The following is a 15,000-nucleotide window of genomic DNA, read 5'->3' as shown; positions in this document are numbered from 1 at the left end:
TGTATGGAAACATCTTTAGGGCATAAGTGTACATTGAAATAAGTATCTAACTCTCTCTCTTTCAAGTTGTATGGAAACATCTAGGTATAAGGTATCATTGTACATTTAAATTAATCTCTCTCTCTCTCTCTCTCTCTCTCTCTCTCTCTCTCTCTCTCTCTCTGGAATTTTAGGTGTATACAGACAACTTGACCTTATTTTAAATTCAGTGGTTAACTACAAACTACTTTGCGTCACGACAGAGGAAAAGTGTAATTTCCTCAGTAATTGTTTTATATTTATTTTATAAACTTAATATTCTGCAGATATGCTCGAGATACGAGATCCGTGAACTTGCTTTTACTGAAACCAGAAATAGCGGTTGCATCAAATACGAGATTTTTCAGATTTCATGAATAGTCAGAGCTGAAACCTTCGCGTGTTCACTTACACAAAAGTATTGTATCAACTTTTCTTTATTCATTTTTTATTCAGTTATCTTCATTTGTTTATTGTCGATATGCCTGCATTGTGTAAGTCTTTTTTGTAATCGTTTTCCCTTGGCATATGTATTATTCTTCGTTCTTCGAAATTCCTTTCACTCACAGAAGCTCTAATGTAATGAGAGAAAACCGCAAATTTATTTTCTCCTCAATAATAAATTTCCATTCTGTTTACAAACGCTTCAGATAACATTCTTAAAGAACAATTATTTTGTTTCCTTCTCTCTCTCTCTCTCTCTCTCTCTCTCTCTCTAAAATGACACAGGTGGCCAGCAAGCAAGGACTGCGGTGGCGGGAGAGGTAGCATTGGTCGACAATCCCATATACTTGTGAGGTTACACTAAGCCTTATGGTATGCTAAGCACTTTTATGACCCTCGCTCCAAATATACGTTTGCTCTTAGGAGAGGAGGAGTCAGCGTTGAGGGAAGTGGTAGGAGGAGGAGGAGGAGGAGGAGGAGGAGAGTAGGGGGGGTGAGGAAATGTTAGCGGAGTGAGTGGTGAAGGGAAGAGCATAGCTAAACAGGAGTATTAGTAGTCGTAGAAATAGTACTATAGTAGATTCACATCAACCGTGCATTTGATGTCTAGGCCCGTCCATTACGACGCTCTTGATTGGCTGTTGATAAGCCAGTCAGAGGGCTGGAAACTCTCACTCTCTCTCGAGATTTCACATGGTCAGGATGTATGTACCACCTGTCTTTAGAGATATTTCTCTCAAAAGTATCCCTGAGGAGAGCTGGAACATACATCCTGCCTATGTGAACTCTCTCGAGTGACTGAGAGTTTCCAGCCCTGTGATTGGCTTATCAACAGCCAATCAGGAACGTCGTAAGGGATTGGCCTAGACATCAAATGCACGGTTGATGTGAATCTACTATAGTAAAAGTTGCTGCCACATTTTGCGTATTAATATAAGATTAGGTAACACTATAAAAATAAAAGAATCATAATATAAATGGCGATTTGAAGGTGACATTCATTATAAAGTGATTATTGAGGGAAAACACATAAATTTCTTAAAATTAAAAATAACACCCGCAAAAAAATAATAAAGGAAGAACTTTTATCGCAAAGGAACACATAAACTTCAGATACGCCATAATTTAACGAATGATATCTCTCTTTCGTCGCGGGTATTTCACGGGCAATTTGCTTTCAGGGCCAAACAATATGATGATGATATTTTCGACAAGTGAATGAACACTGTTGGATGCCTCCCAAACCTTATTCTCTAGGCTTTTTTTTTTTTTTTTTTTTTTTGGGGTTTTTTTTTTTTTTTTTTTTTTTTTATAAATTAGTGGATGGTTGTTCCGCTCCTCCAAATTTATGTTTGATTAGTCAATGGCGGAGTGGATGGTACATTTTATTTTTATTATTATTAATATTATTTTTTTTGGTACTAATTGCTTGCGGTTTTTAAATTTTTTTTTTAGTTGTGGTAGTAATTGTTTGCGATTTATAATTTTTTTTATTTATGGTAGTGATTGTTTGCGATCTTTACATTTTTTTTTTATTTGTGGTAATAATTGTTTGCGATTCTGTTTGTCTGTCAGTGTGTCAGTCCATTTGGCTGTTGTCTCCTCTCTCTCTCTCTCTCTCTCTCTCTCTCTCTCTCTCTCTCTCTCTCTCATACTTACGCACCGGTGCAAAGCTGATATAGCTGTATATATAAATGTAAAGAAATGATAAATAACCTGTTTATATGCATACACATACTTATATATGTGTGTGTGTGTGTTTTTCCCTTAGGTTCAAAGACGTGTCATTGAATTTTGACGGATCTGACCCAAATATTTTCGCTTTCAAAGATGTTTAGAAAAGTACTTTGCCTTTGTCCTCCATTTTCATTCATCAGAATCGATGGATAAAGTTCATTTTCTCCTATTCCCATTGAAAGATAAAAAGTGAAGTATATCTTAGTTTACCCAGACCACTGAGCTGATGAACAGCTCTCCTAGCGCTGGCCCGAAGCATTGGATATTTTACGTGGCTACGAACCAACTGGTTACCTAGCAACGGAACCTACAGCCTATTGTGGGATCCGAACCACACTATATCGAGAAATGAGTTACTAATCACCAGAAATAAATTCCTCTGAATCCACGTTGGCAGAGCGGAGAATTGAACTCGCGACTATCTAAACGGTAGGCGAGCGCGTAACCAACACGTCCAACGGGAACATATTGAAAGATAAGAGTAATTACAAATGAACCTTACAGCTTCAGCCAAATGACAGACTAAAGGATATCCCAAAATTAATCTTCTTTGACACCCACTTAACCAAAAGGGCACCGAGAGATCCTAATTCCCCTCCCCTCTCTCTCCCCCCTCCTCTCCAATCCCCCTCCCCATCTTCTACCCCCTCCCCCCCCTTCTTCTTCCCCCCCTACTTCTATCACCAGGGTTGATATTGATCTGTGAACGGAGCAGCTGCTTTGACTTGGGGAAGCTGACCAAGAATTCAAAATATACTCTTCTGGGGTTAAAAGCAAATCTGCGGCGCACTGGGTCACTCTTGCAAACATATGTTCCTAATAATAATGTGTTTGGCCATTTGTTACAAGTCCTCATTGCGTGTGTGTGTGTGTCTGTGTGTGTGTTAGTTTGAGTGAGTTTCTATGAGGCTAAAGTGCTCATCTGCACGTTAATTCGTTTGTCAGATATTCATATTGGAACTTTAAGAAAATGAATAAGATATCATGCCAGAAAAGATGTGTGTGAATGAATACATATATGTATATATATATATATATGATATATAGTATATATATATATATATATATATATACATATATGTATTCATTCATATATGTATATATATATACATATAGAATGAATACATATATGTATATATATATATCATATATATATATATATATATATATATATATATATATATATATATATATATAATGCCCCTGAAGCATTAATGTTTAATGCCCATTTACTTTACTTTTGCCATACTGTTTTCTGTAATTTCTTTCTTTTCTATTTCGTTTTTTTACGAAGTTGTCTCTTTATTATTATTATTATTTTTTTATTATTTTTTTTTTTTTTTTTTTTTTTTTTTTTTTTTTTTGCTCTATCACAGTCCTCCAATTCGACTGGGTGGTAATTATAGTGTGGGGTTCCGGGTTGCATCCTGCCTCCTTAGGGTAGTCCATCACTCTTCTTACTATGTGTGCCGTTTCTAGGATCACACTCTTCTGCATGAGTCCTGGAGCTACTTCAGCCTCTAGTTTTTCTAGATTCCTTTTTCAGGGATCTTGGGATCGTGCCTAGTGCTCCTATGATTATGGTACGATTTCCACTGGCATATCCCATATCCTTCTTATTTCTATTTTCAGATCTTGATACTTATCCATTTTTTACCCTCTCTTTCTCTTCAACTCTGGTGTCCCATGGTATTGCGACATCAATGAGTGATACTTTCTTCTGACCTTGTCAATCAACGTCACGTCTGGTCTTGTTTGCACGTATCACCCTATCCGTTCTGATACCATAGTCCCAGAGGATCTTTGCCTGATCGTTTTCTATCACTCCTTCAGGTTGGTGCTCGTACCACTTATTACTGCAGGTAGCTGATGTTTCTTGCACAGGCTCCAGTGGAGGGCTTTTGCTACTGAATCATGCCTCTTTTTGTACTGGTTCTGTGCAAGTGCCGGGCATTCACTTGCTATGTGGTTTATGGTTTCACTTTTCGTATTGCACTTCCTACATATGGGAGAGATGTTATTTCCGTCTATCGTACTTTGAACATATCTGGTTCTTAGGGCCTGATCTTGTGCCGCTGTTATCATTCCTTCAGTTTCCTTCTTTAGCTCTCCCCTCTGTAGCCATTGCCAATTGTCATCGCTGGCTAGTTCTTTAGTCTGTCTCATGTATTGTCCGTGCATTGGTTTGTTGTGCCAGTCCTCTGTTCTTTCTGTCTTTCTCCTGTCTCTGTATATCTGGGTCTTCGTCTGCTTTTATTAGTCCTTCTTCCCATGCACTCTTTAGCCACTCGTCTTCACTGGTTTTCAGATATTGCCCCAGTGCTCTGTTTTCGATGTTGACGCAGTCCTCTATACTTAGTAGTCCTCTCCCTCCCCTTCCTTTCGTGTTATGTATAGTCTGTCCGTCCTATTTGCTCTTGGGTGTAGTGCTTTGTGTATGTTTCATATGTTTCCTGGTTTTCTGATCTATGCTGCGGAGTTCTGCCTTCGTCCATTCCACTATTCCTGCGCTGTATCTGATTACTGGCACTGCCCATGTGTTTATGGCTTTTATCATATTTCCGGCGTTGAGTTTTGACTTGAGTATCGCCTTGAGTCTCTGCATATATTCTTTCCTGATCGTGTCCTTCATCTCTTGGTGTTTTATATCTCCTCCTTCCATTATTCCCAGGTATTTGTATCCTGTCTCATCTATGTGTTTGATGTTGCTGCTCCCATCTGGTAGCTTTATCCCTTCAGTTCTCGTTACTTTGCCTTTTTGTATGTTGACTAAGGCGCATTTTTCTATTCCAAACTCCATCCTGATGTCCCCAGATACAATCCTTACAGTCTGGATTAGGGTATCTATTTCCTTGATGCTCTTACCATACAGCTTGATGTCGTCCATGAACATCAGATGGTTGATTCTGTTGCCTCTTTTCTTGAGTTGGTACCCGGCATCCATCTTCTGTAGTTACTTTTGTCAGGGAAATCATGAGCTACTACGAAGAGTAGTGGGGACAGTGAGTCGCCCTGGAAGATCCCTCTCCTGATATTAACCTCTGCTAGTCTTAGTTCCAGAGCTTGTAAGTATGTATTCCAGTTGCGCATTGTATTTTTGAGGAAGCTGATGGTATTTTCCTCTGCCCCATATATTTTCAGGCATTCTATTAGCCATGTGTGGTGGTATCATGTCGAAGGCTTTCTTATAGTCTATCCATGCCATGCTTAGGTTGGTTTTTCCTTCTCCTACTGTTCTTCATTACCATTTTGTCTATCAGGAGCTGGTCTTTTGTGCCCCTACACTTCCTTCTGCAGCCTTTCTGTTGGTGGGGGATGGTGTTTGTCTCCTCTAGGTAGTTGTTGTATAGCCTTTCACTGATGATACCTGTTTAGTAACTTCCACATTATGGTAGGCAGGTGATAGGCCTGTAGTTACTGGCTATATTTCCCTTACTCTTGTCTTTTTGTACTAAGGATGTTCTTCCTGTGGTCATCCATTTGGGTGCTTGGTGATTTGAGATACAATGCTGGAGTTGTTCTGCTATTCGTGGGTGTAGGGCCTTGAAGTTTTTGAGCCAGTATCCATGGACTTCATCTGGGACCTGGGGCTTTCCAGTTTGGCATTTTCTTTAGTTGGTGTCTGACTGTGTCTGTCGTGATGTCTGTGAATCTTTGTTTTATTCTCCCTGTTTCTTCTTCCTTGACTTCCTGGAGCCATGTTGCATGTTTGTTGTGTGATACCGGATTGCTCCATATGTTTTCCCAGAGTCTCTTACTTGGTTCGGCTTCAGGAATTTCTGGGTGGTTGTCTTCCCCTCTTAGTTGGCTGTATAGTCTTTTCTGGTTGGTTCCGAATAGTTTGTTCTGTTGGTATCCCTTATTCCTGTTTATGTACCGTTGGATCTTATGTGCTTTGGCCTTAAGCCTCTGTTTTACATCTTCTATTGTGTTGTTTAATCCCCTCTCTTGTACTTTGTATTTGTTATTATTATTATTATTATTATTACATTATTATTATTATTATATATTATATATATATATATATATATATAGTATATATATATAATTTTGTTTTTAAATATCGCAGGAAAATTCTTGTGATGGAAAAGTTTTAGGAAATTTTAATCATCTTTATTAAAAGTATTTACTCAGTGTTTTTTTTTTAGTTTATTGTAAGATCAAAGTCATTTAACGCTGTTGATCAGCGCTAGTTTCCGCCGTTCAACTGGATCATTAATGAAATAACAATATGCTCGTGTGCCCTGGTTGCAGGAGGTTTTTGTGGATTATTTTGCGATAAAAAAGGAGGTTTTTTTTTTTTAACCGTTGAGGGAGGAAAGAAATGGATACGAGTTGTCAGATTCAGTTAGAGAAGTCACATGAAGCCGCAGAGAACGATGCTAATTGTTGACAACTGTACCAGGGTGCATGCCTGAACCTGTCGTATGTGTATGTGTGTGTGTGTACGTGTGTGTATCAGTGTGTGTGTGTGTGTATCAGTGTGTATGCTACACAGATGAACAGGGGCGTTCCTGATGCATAATCCGCGCGAGTAGTTTCGCCTAATGGAACCCAGCAATGTAAATAATGGCTGAAGAACAAGGAAACATACTTTCGCCCGGCCGGTATAGCTGTCAAAGGACCCACTAATAAAGTAAATAAAGCTAATGAGAGGCGCTCTGGGAGAGAGAGAAAAAAAATACGTTCCCTTATCTTTTCGCCGCTCTTGTTTATTAAACTCCCGTCTTCCTTATCCTTTGCTTGCGGGATATTTTTTTTTTTTTTTGCTTCGCTTTCAGGAGGTCTTTTGAGAGAGAGAGAGAGAGAGAGAGAGAGGATGGTGGCTTCCAAAAAAGACTCAGATCCTCCGTTGTTTTTCTTAACTTTGTCGCATACGAAGCTATGACGTGAATATGCACGACTGTGTTCATGTAAGGAATGTTTTTCATGGGAACTCTCAGACATCATTTCACGTTGGCTTCATTTTAAGAAAAGCCGTTTATTTTCTTCATTTCTTAATTTTTTTATATATTCAAGTTAATGAGTGAATTCGCTCACTGAATGAAAAGAGTAACGGGTTCTGAGATGAAAGACAGTGGTAAGATGTATAGAGAAATAAGCTCTATTAAAAGCAGAAGACAAGATTCCAACGGCATCCCACAGCTGTCGTCATCACAGGAGTTTCTGTTTCAGTTCAGATATACATATATATATATATATATCTATATATATATATATATATATTATATATATATATATATATATAACATATATATGTTATATAATACATATATGTAATATATTCATACACATATATGTATGGTATTATATATATATACGTATGTATATATATATATATATATATATATATATATATATATAGATATATATATATATATATGCATATAATGTGTGTGTGTGTATGTAATTTATTGATTTCTATTGTACTTGTATTTATTTGAACCTGGATCTGAAAACAGTATGAGAGGGGAGAAAAATAATAAAACTCCACCCAAAAATAAATCTCTTCTTACTATAAACACTTTCGGATAATCAGGTTATGCACATGTTAATTATGGAGCAAATATTGGCCGTTATTTCCCATGTATTGGAAAATCTGAAATCGCCTGTAGAACCCTTATTCCGTAAATGCCAATGATATTGAAGACTATGAGTGCTAATTGATAATTTTGCCATCGCTTCTACTTATGACATTTTTGCATATTTTGGCCAGCTGATATCCTCCCCTCCGCCTCTCTCTCTCTCTCTCTCTCTCTCTCTCTCTCTCTCTCTCTCTCTCTCTCTCGCGGACCGCCGCTCTCGATATATATGCCTTGGACCAATTCCAGCGTACGAACACAAACATAAGGTGGGTACGTGGAAGAAAAAGGAGTTAGGTATTCTTTAAGCTCTAACTTTTGCCTTGGGATAGGCCAGTCAGCTATGTGATTTTCTCTCTCTCTCTCTCTCTCTCTCTCTCTCTCTCTCTCTCACACACACACAACACCTCGGAGTCACAGGAGGCGTTGTTATATACATTTGTCACGCCCTCTATGCCCAAACATATACTTATATTTGTAGAATGTATGGCCAAGAAGGTAGATGTAGACTGTATTGGATCAGCGCTCCTGCAAGTATATCCATTTGTATCAATTTATATATATATATATATATATATATATTATATATATATATATATATATACATATATAGTATATATATATATATATATATATATATATATATATATATATATATATATATATATATATATATATATATATATATATGTATATATATATATTAAATATATATATATATATATATATATATATATATATTATTGTATATATATATATATATATATATATATATATATATATAATATATATATATATATATATATATATATACCGTATGCTATTCCTATCAATGGCTGAACTAAATTAGAATAATACGTTGCGTATCTCAATGGCGGCAGTGTTTTTGAACAAGTTCTTTTTCGGAACTATATTATGATACAGACGTAAGCGCAAAGCTTCAGCTGTCTCGCTGGAGAGATTATACACACCTGAATCCAGATAATGTATGATTTTGGCGTGTTTACAACAAACAAGACATTTGGGGGTTTTTTGCGCCCAACTCTTGTTTATCCCGCCTTTGCCCGTGTTTGCTTCGAGGCGAGCGGTCACAATTTAGTATTGTTTCTCCCTATTAAATTTTGGTTTATTTTCTGTTTGTGTGTTTGATGCTTAGTTTAGTGCTGTTTCTCTTTAGTGTTTTTGCTATTTTTGTTTAAGTCTTTTAAATGGCAGACAGACAAGACAGATCTGTAAAGTCTCCCAAGATGTAATTATTTCATCTTCTCTTGTTTTTTTTTTTATTTGTCTCTTTCTTTTATTACTTCTGATTCCTCCTTTACCCCATTCACTTCTTCTTCTTCTTCTTCTTCTTCTTCTTCTTCTTCTTCCCTTTTCTGTGTTTACTGTATGTTCTTCTCCTCTTAAAAGAGGTCTGTATAAGAATTAGGTTTTTTTCCTCCTTTTTTTTTACTTCTTATTCCTCTTTTTCCGCATTCACTTCTTGTTCTTCTTACTCCTTTTTCTGCATTTATTTTATTTTATTCTCCTCCTCTTAAAAGAGGTCTGTTTAAGAATTCCGCTCTTTTTGTGTCTCATTTTTTTTATTCCTCCTTTTCCTCATTCACTTCTTTTTCTTCCTACTATTCCTTTTTCTGCATTTATTCAGTTTTCTTCTCCTCCTCTTAAAAGAGGTCTGTATAAGAATTACTCTTTTTTGTGTCTTTTTTTTACTTCTTATTCCTCATTTTCCTCATTCACTTCTTCTTCTTCTTCTTCTTCTTCTTCTTCTTCTTCATCTTCTTCTTCTGTATTTATTTCATTTTCTCCTCCTCTTAAAAGAGGTTTGTATAAGAATTACGTTTTTTTTGTCGCCTCTTTTTTTATATTCTTATTCCTCCTTTTCCTCATTCACTTCTTCTTCTTCTTCTTCTTATTCTCCTTCTTCTTCTTCTTCTGTATTTATTTTATTTTCTTCTCTTCTGAAAGGAGGTCTGCATAAGAATTAGAGCAACAGCTGCACTGACGACATTTTCTTTGTGAGAGGGTTAAAACAAACTCATTATTTTCGTCTCGTGTATAAATTCATTATTATTGTACTGCTGTATCATGCTCAAATTACCACTGTGAATATTATATGTTAATTATTTTAATGTGACGAAAATGTTAGCTGTTTATATTGCGCTAATTTCTCTCTCTCTCTCTCTCTCTCTCTCTCTCTCTCTCTCTCTCTCTCTCTCAGTGTCTAATGTTGGTAGCTTCATGAGACTGAAGCTGGTTATTTAAGCCCGGCCTTCGTCAGCATGGGAATAAAGTGTTAAGAATATGATGCCCGATGTGGACCTGTATGTGGAGAATGTATGCAAGTCATATTATGTACTATATAGTCGTTTGTAAACTTATTAGTGGGATTAGTGTATAAATATACATATATATATATTATATATATATATATATATATATATATATATATATATATATATATATAGATATATATATATATATATATATATGTATATTTGTGTATATATAAGTTTTATATATATATATATATATATATATATATATATATATATATATATATATATATATATATATATATATATATATATATATATATATATATAAATCGTGTCATCGATAGAGAATCTTTTACGTAACTCATTATCAAACCGAGATCTTAAATCTTGCACTATATGATAATGAGTAATGCCCCGCCGTTTCTCTCTTGCTTGTATTTACTATTTCGGTCAGTGTGCCCAATCAGTAGTGCCCACCGCTGAGGCATTTCATCACAACCTTACGTAATGGTGTAACTAACTCGTCCGACAGCCAGAATGATCGTGTGTGGCAGCTTCTATAGTGATATGTGATTGGTCTCGTATCTAGTTTTTTTTTAGGAACTGATCAGTTGAGCATTGTTGGGTGATATCAGAATCCGTTGCTCATTACGTTATAAAGTTGTCAATTTTAATCTTGATTTTTCGCGAATGATTTCTTTTTAGTACTTCGAAAAATGTACGGAATTTTAGTTGCTTTTTACATAAAGTGATCAGTTGAGTAATGTAGTTTAACTGTATTTGTCGCGATTGATTGTTTTAGTATTGCGAAAAATGCACAGATTTTTAGTCGATTTATATAATATGATCAGTTGAGTAATCTAGTTTAATATTAACATACGTTGCTCATCGGCTTATAATTAATTTTTTTTTATTCTTGATTTTTTCACGGAAACTTTCTTTTAAGTCTTTCGATGCAGATCAATTCCGAAAACTTCTAATATGATGATTAATCCGGTTCTAATCTGGGATTATATAATCCCAAACCCAGTGGTCTCGGTGTCTGATTATTTCTGAAGGCTCTCAGTTGACTTAATGATTCCTTCAGAGATAGGTGACTCTATGAGTTTAGACGTAGAATAAACTTAATTTCTATACTTAAATCCGCTAATTACTTTAAAGTTTTATTTGAATTAATTTGTAGACTTACTGTATACTGAATGTAGAGTTTCAGTTGAGTTTATTTCTAAACTCAAATATTTCAAGGGCATCAGACGCTCAGTTGACTTAATTACCAGACTTTAATATTTCAGTGACTTTAGAGTCTCGGTTGAATTAATTTGTAGACTAATATGTCTTAGACATTAGTCTCAATTGAGTAAATGTCTGTACTTGATTATCTCACTGACTTCAGACGTCCAGTAACCTGAATTGAATTAATATATAAACTTTAATGTCTCAGTGAGTTTAAATGTTACAATTTCTAGACTTTAATAGACTAAAAGTTTTGGGGACTTTATAGTCTCAGCCTAGTTCATTTCTAAAGACGAATGTCTTATTGATTTTTAATGTCTCAGTGACTTAAGATTCTCTCTTTCATCTGTGGACTACTATGTCTTACTACTGACTGTATAGAGTCACGATCGAGTCACTTTCTAAACTTGAAATCTCATTGACTTTAGACAATGAGTAGAACTACTTAATTTCTAGATTTTAACGTCTCAGCGACTTAAGAGTCTCGGTCGAGTCGCTCTGTGTGTGAGATATATCCCCGATTCAACATTTTCTTCAGAACAAATCTTCTCTCCCAGCTCTTGGCATCTGTCGTTGAAGAGGGCTTACAAGAACTCTCTCTCTCTCTCTCTCTCTCTCTCTCTCTCTCTCTCTCTCTCTCTCTCTGAGCATAATTGTGTAGCGAATTTCTAAACCCCCACGATGAGAGAGAGAGAGAGAAAGAGAGAATGATTGTGAAGTGAATTTCTAACCCCCACGATGAGAGAGAGAGAGAGAGAGAGAGACAGAGAGAGAGAGAGAGAGAGAGAGATGAGTTTATTGTCGAAAGAAACCGGAGGGGAATTCGAGATATGAAAATTGTCCTTGATGTGCGCGTGTTTAGTATTTTTTTTTCTAAGTGTACAAAGTTTAATGCTTTAGAACTTTTTTTTTATTGAGGGGGGTGGGGTTGGCGGTGGGGAAAGGTTTTAGTATCGGAAATGTTTCTGTATTGGCAAGATAGTCTCTGAATGATTTAGAGTATGAATTGTATGTTTATATATCTTGGGATATTGATTTATCATATTTTTTTGCAATGGTGTGTGATGATATATTAAAATTATATGTGTATATATATATATATATATAGATATATATATATATATATATATATATATATATTATATTTAAATATATATATATATATATATATATATATATATACATATTGTTAAATTCCATTCTTATTTAAGTAATCTCGTCAAAATAGTTTTTATTCTCAGAACATTATCAGAACATTCGCTACGTATGTTCTGATAAGAATGAGAGACAATATTTATTTTAAAAGAGATACCAAGGATGCAGCCCTTGGAACAAGCAGCATGAGAAAGAAATGATTGATGTCTTTTATGAAGGAACTTCATCATACAAAGTCCGACGGGAGGGGCAACTTCGCCTAATGAATTCCTATGGGAGGGCCAACTCCATATAATATACCTCACACCTAACAGAAAAAAATATATAGGAAATGGCATAGAATGAAAAAAAAAGGCGCTGGAATTTCCAAATATTTGTAAATAGCTAAAAAAAAAGAAGATGGGTATATTCCCGTGGCCCGTGATTACACTCGGCTCCCGATCCTGTCAAGTAACACCCCCGTACCCCCCTTTTTTTTCTTATTTACGTAACAACGTTTGTCGATTGTTTGGATAGTAATTTTACGGCCGCTGGGTCGAAATCGTTCCTTTGCGATGATCAAACACCGACCTCCGGCGCATCTTATTTCTTCCTTGTTTTGTGTTTGGTTGGTTATTTAGTCCGGAATGTAAATGAAGGGTCTTTTTCTTTTGTTTGTTTGTGTCTTTGTTGAACCCTGTATACATCGTTTGCGTATTTGCAGCTTTATTTTGTGGACGTATATATCCGTTTCACACTGTATTTATCGTTTACCTGCCTATTTCGTATGTAAATGAGGGGAATCTCTCGTTTGTTTGTTTATGTTTTTGTTTAACCCTGTATTTATCGTATACGTTTTTGTATCTTTGTTTTGTTTACGTATATTTTGCTTTCATCCTGCATTTATATTGAACGAAAAAGTACAATTGATTCGTGAACAAAGAACTGGAAATAGTAAGTGTGTTTTCGATCATTATAAGTTTAATATAGACCTATTATAGTATCTTATTTTATTATAAAACAGTTGTTCTATCCTATTTCGCTTTCATTACTGTTATTATTATGTTAATAATGTATTCTCTGGGAATCACAGATGATTGAAGATGGATTTCCGAATATCAGGTAAAATGTAACGGATAAGAAACTCTACGGGAACAACTACAAAGGTTTTATTTGTAATTGGGAAGATCTGATTATAAAAAATCCCGCGGTTTTAACTCTCCAGGTTTAATTTTAACAGTCGCACGAAGGCTGGCAAAGCATAGTATTGCTTTATAAAGTAATTTAGTTTCAGAACGCTTTGTAACTGTTGGAAGTTTTGTATTTATCTTCAAAGCATCAATCAATCGTTCCATTCCATCTATTTTACTAATGGTATTTTGTTCATCGAGAAAAGTAATGCACATGGCAATGCATATCTGCAATGAAAGTATTTCAGGTTTCGAAGTAGTTGTGAAGATATGTTTGGCTTGTCGATTCCTGAATTCTCGCTTCGTCATTGATTTCTTTCTGTAACTTGGGATTCGATTAGAATTTTCAATGCTAAAGCATTATATTTTGAAAGAGGGCTTACATCACAAAAACAATGTATATCACTAATTTGACGTTCTGCTAAGTACTTGTTAAGAAATGACCTAAGACATAATAGTTCTTTATGCACTTGAATTTGAGAATGTATGTAGCTGTCAACATGATTTGATGGGACACAAGTTCTGCAGTTATTGTGAACTGAAATGTCAAAGGGTTATATATATATATATATATATATATATATATATATATATATATATATATATATATATATATATATATATATAATTATAAACTGTAGAAAGGTAAATGAAACAGGGACTAGGAACAAGTACTTTCATAGTATAGACTGTAACCTCGCCCCCTTTTCCTGTTTTTGTATATAAACGCCTGTCAACTTCTTTTATATTCAGTGTGAACTTGAAAATTGTTAATATACTATGAAGTTACTTGATGCAAGTCCCTGTTTCACTTACCCCCTACTAACGTGGATTTAAAAGGATATTCTCAAGTACGAGTTCCTTCGTACTACATTGATATATTATATATATATATATATATATATATATATATATATATATATATATATATATATATATTCAACTCCGGAAGGATCTATTGAACACTGACATTGTATTGCAGATTATTAGAGTAGGAAGTGACTTGTTTGGAAACTCTGTAACAGAGAAACAGTCGACAAATATGTATTTTTCTCACTTACCTGAATATAGGAACAGCATCAACGCTGTAGGCCTGAAGATAAAATAGTAAAGAGTAATGGAATGAAAAAAAAGTTGGGCTAACCTTCCAGGGTTATGTAAACACAAGACGTTATTGGAACTTGTTTTTAAAAGAGTTAAGTGTTTGATAATGATGGCACCGAGCCACCACGATGCCGAGAACCAGAAGAAATGACCTGACCCTATCTCTGCCTTCCAGGTTCGCGCCCACCGCGACGACTGGGAAGCCGAGCGGAGTGAGAAGAGGTCGGCAGAGACCGCTCTCGCCGAGACGGAGGCCAGGGCAGCTCTCCTCCTGCAGGA

General features: G+C 35.4%; 1 protein-coding gene across 1 annotated transcript in view; it reads left to right on the top strand.

Moving 5' to 3' along the window:
* Window positions 1-15,000, top strand: part of LOC135195528 (uncharacterized) — a 146,360-nt gene that overhangs the window by 119,494 nt on the left and 11,866 nt on the right. Inside the window, 1 exon segment of the mRNA XM_064221774.1 lies at window positions 14,897-15,000. This exon segment is cut by the window's right edge and continues 22 nt beyond it. Within this exon segment, the coding sequence (XP_064077844.1) occupies window positions 14,897-15,000 (104 nt within the window).

The sequence above is a fragment of the Macrobrachium nipponense genome, chromosome 16 (genome assembly GCF_015104395.2).
Source record: "Macrobrachium nipponense isolate FS-2020 chromosome 16, ASM1510439v2, whole genome shotgun sequence".
In the NCBI taxonomy this organism is placed as follows: domain Eukaryota; kingdom Metazoa; phylum Arthropoda; class Malacostraca; order Decapoda; family Palaemonidae; genus Macrobrachium; species Macrobrachium nipponense.
Note: the sequence above shows the minus strand (reverse complement) of the source record. Positions and strands in the feature narration are given on the sequence as shown.